The 18090-nt window shown below is 44.8% G+C and overlaps 1 protein-coding gene across 5 annotated transcripts in view; it reads right to left on the bottom strand.

Moving 5' to 3' along the window:
- dennd1a (DENN/MADD domain containing 1A) overlaps nucleotides 1-18090 on the bottom strand; it is an 81410-nt gene that overhangs the window by 7410 nt on the left and 55910 nt on the right. For 3 of the 5 annotated variants that reach the window (XM_029253186.1, XM_029253188.1, XM_018732862.2), the window contains exons 13-21: nucleotides 17773-17898; nucleotides 11732-11833; nucleotides 11391-11478; nucleotides 10710-10750; nucleotides 10404-10475; nucleotides 10169-10225; nucleotides 9084-9215; nucleotides 5947-6006; nucleotides 3682-3770 (exon numbers count right to left, since the gene is read on the bottom strand). In XM_029253186.1, the coding sequence (XP_029109019.1) occupies nucleotides 3682-3770; nucleotides 5947-6006; nucleotides 9084-9215; nucleotides 10169-10225; nucleotides 10404-10475; nucleotides 10710-10750; nucleotides 11391-11478; nucleotides 11732-11833; nucleotides 17773-17898 (767 nt within the window). The remainder of the gene's footprint in view (nucleotides 1-3681; nucleotides 3771-5946; nucleotides 6007-9083; nucleotides 9216-10168; nucleotides 10226-10403; nucleotides 10476-10709; nucleotides 10751-11390; nucleotides 11479-11731; nucleotides 11834-17772; nucleotides 17899-18090) is intronic. The other 2 variants (XM_029253187.1, XM_029253189.1) reach the window with 1 other exon arrangement.

The following is an 18090-nucleotide window of genomic DNA, read 5'->3' as shown; positions in this document are numbered from 1 at the left end:
TCTCACTGTTAGTGTATCAGACACCCGGCCGTTCAGATGGGTAAAGCGCAGCTGTGTATGACACCACAGTGACCAACTGTAGCTCACTTACATTTATAATTTACAACATATTATTATGAACCTTTATCTGACACCTTTGTCGAAGGCAACTTACACTTATTTACCCATTTATACAACTGGGAAATTTTCACTCTGTTAATTCAATGTAGGTACCTTGCTCAAGGGTACTACAGCGGGAGACGGGGTTTTGCAGATGCAGGTGTTAGCGTTTAATAATCAGACATAGTAATAAGTACATAAAACACAGATTTCTAACACCTAATCCAGATTTACCTTCCAGTAACAAAATACAAGATAAAAATTAATTTAAAAAGTGCTCATAATAAAGATTAAAAATCCTCGTTAACACAGCACACATAACAGACTAGAACAGGGTAAACAGTACAAACACAGTAAAAACTGACCAACACATTGAACCCCACCAGAACCTAGTGACCAAGCTGAAGAGGTGGCCACACATCCTATGAATGGACAGCTGGACATGGTTCTTCAGCTGCACATCTTTAATATTCATCAGTATCTGGTATAACTGTATGACACTGTAATGGTTAAATGTTAGCAAAGGCAAAATGGCTTCAGTGACTTGCTCACATCTTCTACCAGTGCAGCGCTGCTGCTCTCTGCTACCACAAGAGGACATTCTAGATCCACAACAGGCACCCAGTGGCACTCTGGACCCTCACTGGGTGGGAAATAGGCTTTACATTTTATTTAGCAGATGCTTTTCTCCAAAGTGACTTCCAGTGAGCTCTATGGAGTGTTATCAGCCCACACACCGTTTTCACCAAGGTGACTTACACTGTTAGATACACTACTTAGTATGGGTCACTCACATCCATACATCAGTGGAATACACTCTCTCTGTCACTCACACACTATGGGGGAACCTGAAAGCATGTCTTTGGACTGCGGGAGGAAACCAGAGCACCTGGAGGAAACCCACGCAGACATGGGGAGAACATTCCAACTCCACACAGACTGAACGGGGATCAAACCCACGTTCTCTCGCACCACCCAGGCACTGTGAGACAGCAGTGCTATTTGCTGTGCCACCATTCCACTTTCAGTTCCAATTTCCAGCATGGTCACCTTGATAGTTGTTTACTACACCAAACAAGGTAAACACCCGTTCACTCAAAAGTTAATACTAGAAGTGCAGATTGTAGTTCGCATTTCTCTTCCCACCACAGTGCTGTGAAACATTATCCCCACGTCCTCCACTAGCAAGTGCTGCAACTTGTGAAAAACATGCCATTTCTGCTGAAACAACTGAATTTTATATTTTATACTTAATACACAGCACATGCCACCATGCTGTTAATTAACACTTTGCAGGTATTAGCACGTGTGACATGTCAATAATATGTCAATAAAAGGAATTAATACACTTCAGGGCTATGATAAAAATGCTAATCATGGCTGCTGCAGTGTCCTGAAAGTATTTTCCCCTTTTCCGATTACCTGTATTACAGAACATTTTTGACACTGAATGCTTTCAAGTCTTCAGCCGAAGTCTAACATTACATAAAAGGTTAGATATTTTTTACATATGAAGTAGTAACTTTTTTTGCTTATTTAATTTGTTTAATGAAATTATCTTACACAACCTGGCAATGTACGAAAGAGTAAATACCCCCCTACACAAATAAACCCAGTTAAGGCATAATTAGAGTCTGCTGGTTGATTATATCCAGTCTTGCTTAATGTAAACCTTATTTTGACTCTTAGCATCAGAGTGGAGTTGCAGTACATATATTCAACACGCACATCATGCCACAGTCTAAGAAAATTCCTGGAGAGAACAGAGAAAAATTGTCCAACAGTCAGGAAAGGGTTACAAATCCATTTCTAAATCTCTGGGACTTAACTGCACCACAGCAAGAGCCATAATCTCCAAATGTGGGTTTGAACACTTGGAACAGGAGTGAACCTTCCCAGGAGTGGCCGGCCTGCCAAAATTCCTCCTAGGGCGCAGAATAAAATCATCTGGGAAGTCACAAAGGATCTTAACAAAACATTCAGAGAACTGTAAGCTTCTTTTGTCTCAGCTAAGGTCAGTGTTGTTGGCTCCACGATCAGAAAGACACTGGGGAAAAAATGAGCTTCACAGTAGAGTAGCAAGGTAGAGTCCACTGCTAACCAAGAAGAACATAAATGTTTGTCTCTCATTTGCTATGAGGCACCTGGACATCCACAAACATTTTGGGAGAATGTTCTGCGGACAGATGATCAAAAGTGGGACTTTTTGGAGGACACACGTTCCATTATGTGTGCCGTAAAGCAAACACAGCACTGAACAGTAAAAACATCATACCGACAGTCAAACATGGTGGTGGTAGGGTGATGGTAAGGGGATGCTTTCCTGCCTCATGGCCTGGATGACTTGCTATGACTGAAGGAACCATGAATTCTGCTGTGTCCGAAAATTCTTAAGGAGAATGTCCGGTCATCCGACCATAGCTGAAGTGCAGTTGGGTCATGTAGCAAGACCATGATACAAAACATATTTTCCTTTAATACAATAGCTTGCATTTTTCTCCTAATTGACATACAGTGTTAAGGTACCTAGTTATTTATACAGCTAGATAATTTTACTGGAGCAATTCGGAGTAAGTACCTTGTAGAGTATTACTACCTTAGAGTACTACAGCGGGAAGTGGGATTCTAACCAGCAATCTTTGGGCCCAAAGGCAGCAGTGTTAACAGCTACGCTACCAGGTGACTCCACACAAAAGCAATTCCACATCAGAATGGTTGAAGAGAAGAAAAATTAAAATTTTGGGGAGACTGTTTGGAGTAGTAGTTCAGTTCTGAATTCTTCCACAGTGATGTGAAGGACTGATACTGAACTGCAGGAAGTGTCACTGGAAATAAAGGTGGCACAACCAGGTATAAGTAGAAGGGAACAATTACTTTTTCACACAAAGTTGGTGCTGGATAACTGTGTTCATGAAACTGAAGTAAAAACAAAAAAAAAGAAAAGAAAAAAAGAAAAATGCTTTGTGGATTCATTCAGGTTCTCTTTATCGGGGTCAACAATTTGCAATGATAAGAGGAAATACAGCTTTTCATGGCATTGTAGCTATGTGGAATGAGTGCAGCCCTCATGTTTTCCACCATGGGAACGGTGCTAGTGCACATCATGCGGACTCTGGGCTACCCTCCAATGTGGTCTTGTGTCACTGCTGACTACAGTTACCACCATGAACCAGGAGCAGTATGTGGAGCCGTTCTGCACTCCTTCACCACATTTTTCTGGATTTCAAATGATTCTCAGGATCAAAGAACAGAAGACACTGACCAGGTGAACTGTGGCCACAGCACTGGACTAGTTTCTCTGAGTGTGAATGGAAGATGGAGACTGGGGTGAGTTCTCTATGGAGGATGGAGATGGGAGTGAATACTCCATGGAGGATGAAAGTAAAGGTGAGTTCTGCATGGAGGATGGAGAAGGGGGGGAATTCCCCATGGGGGATAGAAATGGGAGTGAGTTCTCCGTGGAAAATGAGTTCTGCATGGAGGATGGAGAAGAGGGTAGGTTCTCCACAAAGGTTGGGGATGGGGGGTAAGTTCTCCATGGACGATGGATCTGGAGGAGGAGGGTCAGAAAGGGGTTCTTACTGCTCAGGGGTGGAGGCGGACGGCCGGCAGCTGTCCAGAGCCACGTTGCTCCTGGGCCTCTTTACCACCAGGGGTCTGGGGGGTCGAGCCTGAGGGACAAAATGAAAAGCACAGGTCAGGTACAGGCATGAGTGCACACAAGGACACAAACACACCCACACACAGTATTCTCTGTGTGTGTGACACAGAGACAGAAGTGTCACAGGGTTAGTTTCCTCCACAAAGATATTTGAAGTTCTATGCCAACCTGCCCTGAGGAAAATGAGCGAGCAAACACACATACACCTCCATCTCGAGACGGTCACTGACACCAGGCGGAGTGTGTGTCCACAGGTGCGCTCAGCAGATGAGAAGAGGGGATCGACTTCACCCTGAGAAGGCGATGAGCCCCTGCTCCAGCTCTCCAGCAAGCAGGCTGAATCAGCACAGCACACAGGTTTTCCAGAGAGCGTAGCGAAGACGAGAAGAGGAGGTAGTGACCACCAGGTCATTCGTCCATTCATCACTCACATCATTCATTCCCACCGGACTGCCCCTACACACACATGCGCACTTGCACAAAACCAGCCATGGAGCCCTCCCCACCAGGGATGCATAGATTCAAACCTGTAACTTTGCATCTGATGGTACTAGAGAGCGGCCACTAGGGGGTGCCGTGACCCACGGTTGGGTTAGGATGGCAGGACCCAGACATCTCAGACTGACCCTCCTCCAACCAGAGCTGGCTATTCAGCATGAGCCCTACACCAAATGGAAGCAGCTGTGTAGGACAACCACTGAGCAGCAGAAAGGTATCGGATCGCGGCCTTTCAGAGGATGTTGATTATGGAAGATACTGTCGAATTTGAGTTAGTCTGAAGGGGCCGGGTGTGTGAAGGGGTGATGTTTGTAGTTAAAACGTCTCAGGGAAATGGTTTTGATCACACTGTTTCTCTCTCTCTCTCTCTCTCTCTCACACACACACACACACACAGGTAAGCAGTACTAACAAGTCACAAAGTTTGACTACGACGCAGACGATGCAAAAGAGCAAGTGGACAGGAGGGGATTCAGGTCAAAGTTGAGCCAGGTTCTTCCCACCATCCTCCCAGTACTGAGGGTTTAAGAGGAAGTTTGCTGCTGTTCATCTCCAACTTGCAGTAGTTCAGTAGATGTGTGTGTGTGTGTGTGTGTGTGTGTGTGGGGGGGGGGGGGGGGGCAGAGCTAATTAGGCAAGCTGAGCTCAAAGAACGCAGCCCAGCGGCTCTGCGCCGGCAAACAAAGGGCCGATCGATGTAGAAGACTGCTTCATTAAGGGCCCGAGAACAAAGAGAGGGGGCGGAGTAACGAGGTGAGCGAGCAAGGGAGAGAGAGGCATGCCGCTTCATTAAGGCTGAGCTGAGAGCCGCCGCAGAAAGGCAGCTTTTCATGGCGCCGTGAATACTTTCACCTTTCTGAAACCTTGGCTTGGAACAAAGAGCAGGGGTCACCCTGGCTGCTCCTCTCCAGGGCCTGGGGGAAGGGGCAGTGGCCCCAGCACAGGAAGTTGGGTAAAAGCGCCACTGAGTACTGAGCTAACGGACCTGTTAACACACCCATGCCACCAGTTGCCAAAGGCACCCTGGTTTCGAGGGCAGATAAGAGCACAAAACGCACCAACACAGCAGAACAAGGATCACAGTATACAAAATGGTCAAAAGATCCAAACACCAATACCACCTGCACCTGATTACTGGATACACCCCATCAAAAGCAATGTGCTCCAGCACCACAGGTTTGTCCCCAATGTGATTTAATGAGCTCCCTCTATCCCTCAGAGCTGCTGAATCCCTATCAACATTCAAGAAGGGTCTTGAACCCACCTTTTCAGATCCATTTATCTCCTGACAGTCCTAGAACATGGATGACCTAAGAGGGCTAGGTGTTAGTGGGAAACTGCTGCAAACCAAGTCCAGCAACACACACACACACACACACACACACACACACACACACACACACACACACACACACACACACACACACAGGGATGCTCCAGAAAGGAGAGGTGTTAAGAAAAATACAAGATTAAGAGCAGTGAGGGTTAGACACCACGGATGGGTGTTGCACCAGAAGAACATGCTAATCAAAGGTGCTGCCCCACTGGAAGTCAGTGGCACCCATACCGCACCCCCTAGAGCAAGGCCAGGGAAGTGGTGAGGGTCTCCGGAAGACGGTGGGGGGGTGCTTGGGGATTAAGGAGAGCGTGTCCGGTGGGGGTTGGGGGGGGTCGGAGGGGGTACTCACGGGCCGGGTGCTCCGCTGGAGTCTGGGAGGAGGGGGCCGTGGGGGCGGCACTCGTTCGGGCTACACCAGAGACACCCATCAGTCAGGACCGGTGGGGGACACACATTTGCAGCGCGTGCACACACATGCACGCACGCACACTTTCCCAGCAAACAACACACCGGCTCCTTGTGTTGCAAATGTTTTACAGTTGTTTCACTCAAATAAGTTACGGATTTTAAATTTCCCTGTTTATTTATTCATTCTTATTTTTTTTACTAATGTCTAAAATTATTTTGTGTTGCAGAACAAAATTGATGTTTCTGTCGTTCCTGAAAGTTTGATGCTCAGTGCCAAGATGATGAGTGTTGCGAGTGTTCATGGGAAGAATCGGACAACAATTGACACTGAACAGGAACTTGCGAAAACAAAATATTTCTATTTTCTGTCATTTTAAATTGGCTTTAAAGGAGTTCAAAGTTAATAAAGAATATTCAAATGAATATCTTTAAAATATTTTATTTGTAATAGGTATACCGAAGATTTTCTGAAATCCTGACATTATGTTCATATTTCCTTATATTTTTGCTTTTAATTAACTTCAGGGGACTTTTTTTTTTGTCTAGGAAACAATTTTTTTCCTCAGTAAAAATAATAGTAATTTCACGCCCTCACGATAAGAATTTGCCTAATGGGGTGATTCTCCTTAACAAATTAACGCCACTATTTGAGGAATGGGTATAACCTATTCTGACTTTCAATCGGGCCCACCACACACATATGGTCATATATACACATATGAACATTTCCTTTGTGACTCTTTTCAAATTAGTTTGTTCACTATGACTAGCAAGGGAAAAAGTGTGTTCTGAAAACTCTAAATAAAACACATTTACAAACCGAAAAGAATTATACATGTTAATTACTTTATATTCTCATGGTTTACGTCACACAGTATTACATCGACATTTATTCATTTAACCAACACTTTTCCCTAAAGCAGCTTGCAATTATTTACACATTTTTATAGCTGGGTAATGTTACTGGAGCAATTCAGGGTAAGTACCTTACTCAAGGGTATGACAACTGGAGGTGGGATTCAACCTGTGACCTTCGGATCTAAAGGGAACTGCTCTAAAGACCATGCTAGAAGCTGCCCCATGTTTTAAGAGGGTTTTCAACTAATAGCAAAGCCAACTTACAATAAGGTCATTGGAAAGGAACCCCTCCATAGCCCCAGGACCACCTGTAATATACTAAGATATATCTCAACAATTAATACAGAAGCTTTAACATTAATGTAACCTCTATGAATACAAAGGATTTACATCAAGGGCAAACAATATTAGCCAAGGTAGCCATGTAAAACCAGAAGGGGTGAGGGTCTAATGCTCCACAGCTGACAAAGGATCCTGTATTTGTAGTGCCGCTGCCGCTAACACCCAGCGCAGGAGACCCAGAGGAAAGGTCACAAGGTCGCAGAGCCCACAACCTAAACATCCATTTCTTCTTCATGCTGACTGTCGACACACCTGCCGTGAGCCACTGGGCCAGACTCAGATCACGTCTCTGAATCACCCCCTAGCCCCCCCGCTGGACTGGTTGTTGAGCGCATAAATTGTGCGCTAATTAGCCGGACTGGGCTAAGATGGTGGAAGAGGAGCCCCTGAACAACAGAGTGGAGCAGCCAGGTCCATCTCTCAGTGAGCACTGGAAGAGCACTGCTCGTAACAACTCGAAGTGAAAGTGTAAAATGTGTGAATTGCTCAGGACACGTCATTTGTGAACTAATTACACGAGTCTAGAAACCAGACTCTTGAGTTAAACACTGTTTGACCTCTGATAACGTCACCATTAAGTGTGCTGATTTACAAAACAAAATCCCCCCAAGCACATAAGGATGTCCACATAACTATAATATGAATATTTCTGTAAATTCTTCTATTCATTTTTATCTTTGTTTCTCACCTCAAACAGTTAAAAATAAAAAGTTATTAATTCAACATTCTAAGTTACTTTGTTTCTTACTTTAAATGATACATTTTCATAACTGGATCTATGAACGATCATATAAATATACATGATTTTATAAGGATTTCCAAATAGTATAATATGTGGAAAAGGCGGACTCACATTATGCCTAATATGTCTATGAATTATGACACCTAGCTGTCAGTGGGTTAACGTCTGACACAGGTCGCACTTTTTCAAGGGTTACCAGGACTTGTTAGCTTTAATGGTAGAGCAGTTTTTACAGCTGAACCACTTGTTGACCTGGTGATAAGGTGGACTGTTGTCTGCTAATTATCTGCATTTAAAACATGATCAAACAATCAATGTTTAAAATGAAGACAAAACAACATACAATTTGTATGTATAACAAAAAAAATAATAATCATCATTATTGAAAATAATAATAATAAGCTACATTTGTACACTAAGTTTCCAAATATTTTACAGCAGGGTATTTTTTTTTTTTTTTTTACCTTAATTAAAGCAAAAGGTGGGATTCGAAGATTCAAACCCGTGTCATGGCAACAGCTGTAACTACTATGCCACCTCCTGTTCAAGTAATTATTAAAATAAAAAACATCTACAAATGAGAAATAATGTAATGTTTCCCTTCTTTAAAGGCACCATGGCAGTGGAAAAGGGAATTTTTGACTGAGAGCTGACTGACTGACAGTGAAGCCATAGTGGTCTGGGTCAGCATACACGGTCACTTTAGGGAAGGGTGGCACTTGGGACACTGTCAGTTTGGAGGAGGAGGCAAAGTAACAGCAAAACACAACAATGCCATGGTTCTTCTTCAGGTGTACAACATTGCACCCTATGCCACACCCTGCATATCGTTGCCAGGCCAACAGCTTCATGGCTGCGTCCCCAACTAACGATGTCCCTGAGGACTGCTGTTGCTAAGCACCTCTCCTTGTCTCTTGTGGTCATCTCCATCAGAAAAACATCTACCCTAATTACAGAAGGTCCAGTGCTGCTCGTATTGGTGTGCAGGAGATGGCGGGGGTGAGCTCTTTGCATGCTGATGTCCCGGTAACCAGCATAACCAATCCCGAGCACAGGGCACAGAAGGAGACCATCGGTGCTCCTGTTCAACCCGCAAGCAGGGCACAGCCTCGCAAACTCCCACAGACATCACCCACCTGGCCAAAATGCACCGTGATCGGCCGCCGCTCGTCCCACGTCCGCACCTCCTTCCTGTCAACGGAGGGCGAGCCTGCGGCCCGGGTATGCAGGTCGTCGGCTGTGGTGCCGTAACCGTTCTCTGCCAGGTCCTGGAGGGTGGGAAAAGGAGAGTTGCATGGCCAGGGTCGCTCTTGGTGCAGGGTGAGGGGCAGGGAAGAGGAACTGTGGGGCAACAAGGCAGGCTGGCCGAGTGGGGCGGGGGCAAGGGCACCACACAGGGTAACGCCAACAGACGGGAAAGAGAGAAATAACAGTCAGTACGAGTACCACACTCCGGGACCTTCTGGGAGAATAGGACGCCAGGCCTGTGCGTACATATACAGTACCGGTCACAAGTTGGAGTACACTCACTGGAAACTAATTCTTTTCCTGTCAATATTTTACATCCAACCCATAGTGCGAGTTATCCTTAATTTCCCTTGTCACAAGATGGTTCTTACTCAACATCAAGGTGTGGGTCAGACTGTTGTCTTGCTGAAAAATGAAGGATTGCCATAACCCTGACAGAACATCATGCCACTAAAATACATTATGATAGCCATGCTGCTTAGAAGTTGGTAAAGGTCACGGTGCACTTGATAAAGCTGTCCAACTCTGTAACCAGTAAAGCAGCCCCACAACATCACACTGCCACCACCATGCTGGACAGTGGATACCACACAGGCACAGTTCATGCACTCACAGATTGTGCCTTACAATTACTGACTGGTGGGACCTAAATATTTCACATTTTGACTCAGTGGTCCATGCAGTCATTTTTCACAACTCAAATGTACAGTTTCTGCATTTTGTGGCCAGATACATCTGATTTCAAACTTTTTACTGGTACAGTACATGTATGCTGACATCCATTTACCTTGTACGTGTATTTTTGTGTGCATGAAAAATGTGAATGAATCTGTGAGTAAGAACCTGTGCACCTTGTGACTAAGCGTAGACACATGGACAGATGTGCTCCTGCACTGTATGTTTGTGTTTGCTGCAGTATTTATGAAGAACACAGATGTTCCTGAGAACGTGAAGTGAAGGACGACAGTAATACCTTCTGCTTTAGTCGACTCTTTACCTCCTTGATGCCCATCTTGGCGTGATCTTTGGCCTGCAGGTGAAACACAGACAGTGTCAGATCCCACTCAAGGTTGAGGGGAGATGAGGTCTGGTAAACAGGACGTGTGACCAAAGATTTCAGGGCCAAACTTATGTGCAGTGGTGTGTGAAACTGTTGGCTTTGTTGTTTTGGAAAAACAAACAATACAAGCCCAATTTCTGACACTTACAAACTTGTAGACCGTTTTCATTGCTGGATTGGCCTTGGTTTTCACTGTGTTCAAAATGGCCCCACTGCCCTTCTAAGGGACACAAACACACTTCAGTAAAGACAAGGAACACAGTAAAAACACAACTTTCACCAACAAGCAGGAGTCCCTCCCTTCGGAAGAACAAGCAAACTACTAAAAAATTGTCACATTATACAGATTTGGACAGGTTTGGTCTTAATATAACAGCAATAATTGGTCAATGAGAATGAGGCCTTTTAGGACTAACCACACTAAGTTTCATTGTGAGGAGACAAGAGAACTAACCTTCACTGTGGAAAGCCACTGATGGTAGTTCTTGTCACTGCCTGGAAACATATAAGACATTGTAACAAGACATGCAGAGTGTCAGGTGAAGTCTTGAAAGGTGTTCAACACAACTGTAGGTGAAAGGGTTGGGGTGTAGAGGAGATAGTGAAATGAGGTATAAATGTGAGGTGGTTTACAAAGGAGACAGTTTACATTTACATTTATTTATTTAGCAGACGCTTCTTCCCAAAGCGACTTCCAATAAACTCTATGTAGTGTTACCAGCCAACACACCTTATTCACCAAGGTGACTTATACTGTTAGATAAGCACTTACAATGGGTCACTCATCCATAAACCAGTGGAACACACTCTCTGTCACTCACAAGCTATGGGTGAACCTGAACAGCATGTCTTTGGATTGTGGAAGGAAACAGGAGCAAATGGAGGAAACCCACGCAGTATGTGTGCCAATGAGCTGTAGATCATACGGTCTGTAGATAACATTTGTGTAAAGATGGTGTAGATGAGATGCAGATCAGATGGTTTTTAGGGAAGATTTTGTGTAGATGAGGTGTATATTGGATGGTTTGTAGATAAGGTATAGATAAGACAGATTATAGAGAAGATGTGTTCAGATGAGGAGTAGATTAGATGTTTATAGAGAAGTTTATGCTTCACACAGCTGTACACTTCTCACCAGCATACTCCCCCATGTTGAGCTCCTCTTCGAACACATCACTGAAGCCCTCTCCAGAGTTCAGGAGCTCCAAACGGCCATCTATGAACTGTAAATATGGACACCATGATGATGGCTATTATTATTACTAAGGACAAAATCAAAAAGGGGAGATCATGTGTACAACTGACCCAGCCTCACACATTTCAAACACTACACTATAACCTTATTCTTGTGACCAGTTGGGTTCAGCCAGAACGGTGACTGTTTAAGCACACATGTATATTAACATATATACTAATGAGTACCAGGACAGTCCAGCTCATAAGCACAGTGGAGGCCCACCCTCCCAGCATCTCTACCTGCTTGAAGAGCTGCAGTTGGATGGCATTCTGCAGGAACTGCCTCATGGTGCTGGAGCGATGTGTCACAAAGGCCTCCTCGTTGAATGTTATCGGCTCCTCCTGTCAATCAAATTTCCCAGACTGAATATTAGGTTTGCGTCACTTTATCATCTTCCACATGGTCACCTTAGAGGATGGCTATATATCAGGGAGAGTACTAGTTGGGTTTGTTTCAAAGTTGACATTCGGTTTGACATTCCTGTCCTCGAATCTCCCACATGAGGACACCCGGGCAGTTCCCATGGCGACCATCTGAGTAGACAGCCCAGAATGACCCTCCCAGCTCACACCTCTAATGAGCTCCATCACCTAGACGACCCACCAAGAAGCATCGAGACCGCATAGCCTTGACCTGAGGAGACCGCTAACAGATAGTTTGAGCAGACAACCAGAGGCTGAGTCCAGATCAAGGACCAGGGTTTCTCTCAAAGTCAAGGAGGATCTTGGATCTCATTCTCCTTGAGGCCCTGGATTATGTGTCACGTCGAACTCATGACTGGCTGGTCACTAGGCTGGGACAGGTTCCGGGAAGATGGTGCAGGTGAGGGATGTCGGGTGGTCCTTAAGGTGACCATTAAAAGGGAGCCAATGCTCCAGTGGAGCTCTGGAGATGCAGAGTGTGTGCATGTGTGTGTTATGCCTTTAAAGAGCATACATGTGCCAACATGTGTCCCGTGTGGCTATGTCAGTGTGTGTGGGGAGCACATGTGTATGGGCATTGTGTGTCCTTCACATCTGAGCAAGTGCGGCACAGGAACTGCAGCCCCAAGCAGACGTACCTGGTGTTACCCTCAGCAGAGACAGGACCACACTTTGTTAAGCAAACTAATGAGGTGTGAAAGGGGTGGAGCTTGGCACCAGATGGGGCTCCACTGGCCTAATGATGAGCCTGGGTCACGTATCAGCTGACCAGCTTCCCAGCGGCCCCATCTCCTCTGCAGGGAGTCAAGACCTACCCCGTGCTTGCCTGCGCATGCTCACTCAGTCTCTCTCTCTCTCTCACACACACACACACACACACACACACACACACACACACACACACACACAGTGCCTGCTAAAAGGAACGGAACAGGTTTCAGTAAAATGGATTCCAAATTCACTGAGGTCTAAACAATTTTTTTTTTTTTTTTTTTTTTTTTTTTTAATTTTTTGGGGAAAAAAATCACTTCAAGGCCTAACCTCTAGGGGGCACTGCTGTGCCAGGAAGAACAGGGTAGCAAGGAGGCGAAGTCCCGCAAGATGTGCAACGGAAGGGACCACATGGCTATTAACTGCACTTCATCTATTTTTCATCCTGCACCTAGCAAGTGGTAAACAGCCAACTGTTTGATGTCGCCCTTATTCGAGGGTCATTTTTTTCTGAAATATGTATCAATTTTCGTGGCCAATGAGGGTGTAGGGACCACACAAGAGCCAAGCACACCCCTAACCCTTCAGCCAATAAATCATTTCTGAAAAAATAACCACCTGGGCCAGCAGGTGGTGTAGTGAAAGAAAGTACCAGGTTTGAATCCCTTCTCCTCCTGTAGTACCCTTGATCAAGGTACTTCCCCCAAATTGATGGAGTAAAAAAAATACCCAGCTATATAAATGGGCAAATCAGCATAAGTAGCTTAGTGTACAGACCTCAAAGAGTAACCCTAATGTTAGAGAAAGGTGTCAGATGATTAATCATAAACAAAGGCTCTACCACTGTTTTCCAACGTATGGGAAAAGCACCTGCTTCACTGCCATCAAGGCCCGTATGTGTGTAAAGGCCCATAGGAGGCGCGCTTTCCCCCCGGGAGCTGTGTCTCGATGTGCCACGCTGCCCCCCGTCACCGAACAACCCTCATCCCTGTAATTAGCTGTCAGCCTGGGCCTCTAGCAGCTTAGTGCTGTCCGCTCCAATCACGCTAATGGCATGTGCTAGAGAGGAGCGACGGCACATTCGCACCCGAGTCAAACCAGCGATCTGGCACTTTGGCGGCTCTGGATGGGCAGTTAGTGCTGTCCTTTAGGGGGCAATGGAGGAGGTATTTATGAGGTGAAGAATAACGCAGTAGGTGGCATAGCAGTCATAGCCACCACTTTGCACTCAAAGCACTTGGGTTCAAATCCCACCTCCTGTCCTTGATTAAGGTACTCACTCTCAAATGATGCAATAAAAATTACTAAGTTATATACATAACTTAAGATGGTAAGCTGCTTTGGAGAAAAGCATCAGATAAATGCAAAAGTGAAACTATAGATGATTGTGTATATTATTCACAAACACGTGGACAAGTTGTCCACCTGTAGGCCCCACCAGGCTCTTGGGGTGCAGAGGGGACAATGAGGGCCGCAGACCATCAGGTGTTGCAAGGCCCTTAGGAGAGGAGACCTCTCCATGTTCACATCCAATATACGAATAATATTTCCATGTCAGGAATGAATGGAGTCAAACCGGAGGGCTCGTCTCTCTCTCCCTCCCTCCGGGAAGCACATGTGTGTTCTGTACCTTTACCTCTGTGTCCGCTGTGCGAATGAACCAAGGCCATTGAATAAAAGGTTTTTGGCGACAAAATGTGGACAAATAGAGCAGCGTACAGTGTGCGTATGTGTAGTGTGTCACAGAAACAAGATACAATTGGGCAAAATTCCAGCATCTCACATACACATACACACAGAGCCTGCGCCAGGGTGTTTAGGGCTGTAAAGTGGAGGATGGCGCAGCTCAGACAGACACGGCCGGGCAGGCTGAGCATGATGGGACACGACAGGCATCATGCGTTCGTCAGGCGCAGTCACACCTTGCCTCACTTCACCCTCTCTGTGTGTGTGTGTGTGTGTGTGTGTGTGTGTGTGTGGGGCTCAGGTCTCTGAGCCTGTGTGTGAATATAGATAAGTGTACCTGCATACCATTAACAAGCAACAGACATACTTGGGCAACCAGCAGCACAATGGCACAGCAGGTAACGCTGGTGCCTCTCAGCTCATGGGCTGCGAGTGCGAATCCGGCTTAGTCTGTGCGCAGTTTGCCTGTTCTCCCCGTGGGATTCTGTCAAATGTTTCAGTTTCCTCCGCCAGTTCAAACATGTATTTCATGAGAACTGGTCACTCAGAATAGCTGTTGAATGTGCGTGTAAGGTTACACTGCTCTGCCGTGTGGGTGGGTTCATCACTGTAAGTAGCTTATTGTAATGTTTCACATTTTACGTTGCTTGGAAAAGGCAATTATTATTATAATATAATAGTAAATGCAGAAACAGGGGCCCACTGAGGCACAGGTTGCACTCATAGGGATTAAATCCGTAAACCAAAGGTATTTTAGCCAGCTCTACTGCAGCTGCCAGATATCAGACTGTGTTTAGAACCTGCTTATAGAACAGACAGACAGACAGACACCGGTACTGAGAGGCAGACCAAAGACAAAGTATGTGACGAGCAAGAAGGATGGCGTACAGGGTTCATACCGGACACTACTGGGCAACATTTAGGGTGATGCCCTGGGTATGTCATATCAGAGATTGCCATTGTGCAATATTGTTATTTACAATTTATTCTTTATATAGTTATTACTTAAGCCTTTATACAGCCGCTACTTCGGCATTGTATGTGATTGTGTATCTTATATTTAAAAAATATAATATAAAATAAAATATTTGGTAGGAGGTTATCAGGATTCATCTTTCCTGCGTTTTATGCACCTACCTGAGGAATGAACATAAGCGCATCAAGTGAAAGGTAAACTAGGTTTACTTAAAAGTCACATGTCTGCAGCTATGTCTCTTTCTCCTAATGTAATGCATAAATTGTACTTTTGCTGAGCTGTATGTCACTTTGGACAAAAGCATCTGCTAAATGAATAAATGTAAATGTACTTCATTCAGCTGATGCTTTTGTGTAAAGTAACTCACAGTGTTACACTATTTAGACTGATTTACCATTTATATAGCTGGGTAAATTTTACCGTATCAGTTCAGGGTAAGTACCTTGATCAAAGGTACTACAGCAGGAAGTGGGATTTGAACCCGTGTCCTTTGAGTGGAAGGTGACTCTCTAAGCAATATGCCCCCTGCTGTCCCACAAGAACTGAAGAGAACAGAAACCAGCTCACTGCATAGAGGAGTCCTCAACTGCGGAATATGAGGGGGGCCGAAGGGGACAGCGGCACATGACAGCAATCCCTTTAAATGTAATTATTACAGGAGCAGACAACACAGACGTCCAGAAAAACAAACAGGTGGATGTTGGATCAAATGAGCCTGGAACTCTCAGTGGCAGCAGAAATGATGGGACTGACGTTATCATATTTTTCACACATCATGCACTTGGCAGCACATGAAGCTGTGAGCTGCAGCGGTGTGCAGACACCGTAGTGCTTATGCAACTTGGAAACCAGGTGGCTGTTGGTTCCAGTCCTAGAAAGATGATCCTTGAAGTTTTAATTTACATTTATTCATTCAGCAGACGCTTTTTTCCAAAGCAATGTACACCTCAAAGAAAAGAATTATTTTAAAAATAAAAATTTAATTTAAAATAAACTATGCAAATTTATTCATCTGAATATTGTATTGTGGTAAATCAAACGAGACTGAGATTTACCATACTTTGGATACGTCATGAGAAGACCGGATTCTCTGGAAAAGACGGTGAAGGTGGAGATATTGGAAGAAATAGAAGAAGAAGACAAACAGTGATCAGATGGACAGACTATCATAATGGACACAAGCGAAGTACAGAACTTTCTGGAAGGACTCTATATATGTGTTCAACAAGAGCTCACATGGACAACAAGACATCGTCAAACCTAAACTCTGTCAAACAAGCCAATGGCGTCAGTGAATGACTGAGGTTCGACACTCGGGGTGACACCAGGAACGAGGGGTTGGTGGGGTTGACAGGCTTCCAGCGTGCCCCCCTCACCACACCAGCTGTGCCAATGAACACGGGAGCTCCATAGCCCTATGCTGGAGGTCACACGGACCTACACGCCTAATGGCATTACCCCCCCCGACTGACTGACACCATTGTCTGCTTTATTCATATTTTCTTTCTTTTAAAATATGTAAATCGACAGCAGAGACGATTTTTAAAGTAGGCCGATGGGGCCAGACGCAGCACGGACAACATATGGTACAATATCTGCATAATTAGTAGTCTGGCTGTCTTTCTGAGGGACACAAAGCAGCCACAGATCATATCACAAACACACATGTACGTGTGGAAAAACACACAACACACTTCTTTAACAAGAATGTGGACCTACAGGGTTTTGATAGAGTTTTACTTAAGGATTTTCTTCCAGAACAGACTTTTTCAATTAGGAGAACACCAAAGTAAAATTCTCTGCTGTACATACTTAAACTAATTCTCCTGTGTCCTTTCCATGAGACTGTATAGCAAGTCATTTAAAATACGTTCAGAGACGGGAGGCAGTAACTACGAGATACCTGAAAATCTCAAGTGCAGTGTGTTTGGACTAGAAATTTTTAAGTCTCATTTTCATCAATTAAGACATATTTAAAATGTTTACTAAAAATTAAGTATATTCATCACCTCCACAATGGGATCCCGCCTAATAATTGTGATACAAAGAAATATGAAAACAGGTATTTTCACATAACCTCTGAGTCAACCTGAGAGCATCTTTTCAACTTACATGGGTTGTTTTTATCACTACAATAGTACAGCGAATATTAGCTGCACTGTATTGAAATTCAAATAAATTTGTTCTGAGCAATACAATAAAATATATATGCACACACTACATATAGGTGTAATCATTTGATTGCTTGCAGTTTCCTCATTTTGGTGTTTCAGTGATTTAAGTGCAACTTTGTGGGTCCCTGAACACATTATTCTGTTCCCATAATAGTTACACGATCCCTGTATAACGAGGGGGTTTTACAGCAACCTGTGAGGCCTGCAAAGGCGATGAACATGTATGTTTGGTAAAACTGTCAGAAATATTTCAGTCACAAATTTACAAAGGGCACATGTGAAGACGAACACTCATGAAGACAGCTCCTCACCGACTCGATGTGCAGCGCGCTCCGATAGCTGCCGAACAGGGCGGCCTGCGCTTTGAGGAAAGCCCGGGCCACGCCGTCTCCCGTCGTAGTCGACACCTTCTTCAGGCGGCTCTTCAGGGACGACACCTGCACATATCACATGTTCAGAGTTAAAACTATGAGGTATATATGTGTATACACACACACACATTTTCAGAACCGCTTGTCCCATACGGGGTAGCGAGGAACCAGAGCCTACCCGGCAACACAGGGCGTAAGGCCGGAGGGGGAGGGGACACACCCAGGACGGGACGCCAGTCCGTCGCAAGGCACCCCAAG

The sequence above is a fragment of the Scleropages formosus genome, chromosome 6 (genome assembly GCF_900964775.1).
Source record: "Scleropages formosus chromosome 6, fSclFor1.1, whole genome shotgun sequence".
NCBI classification, from domain to species: domain Eukaryota; kingdom Metazoa; phylum Chordata; class Actinopteri; order Osteoglossiformes; family Osteoglossidae; genus Scleropages; species Scleropages formosus.
Note: the sequence above shows the minus strand (reverse complement) of the source record. Positions and strands in the feature narration are given on the sequence as shown.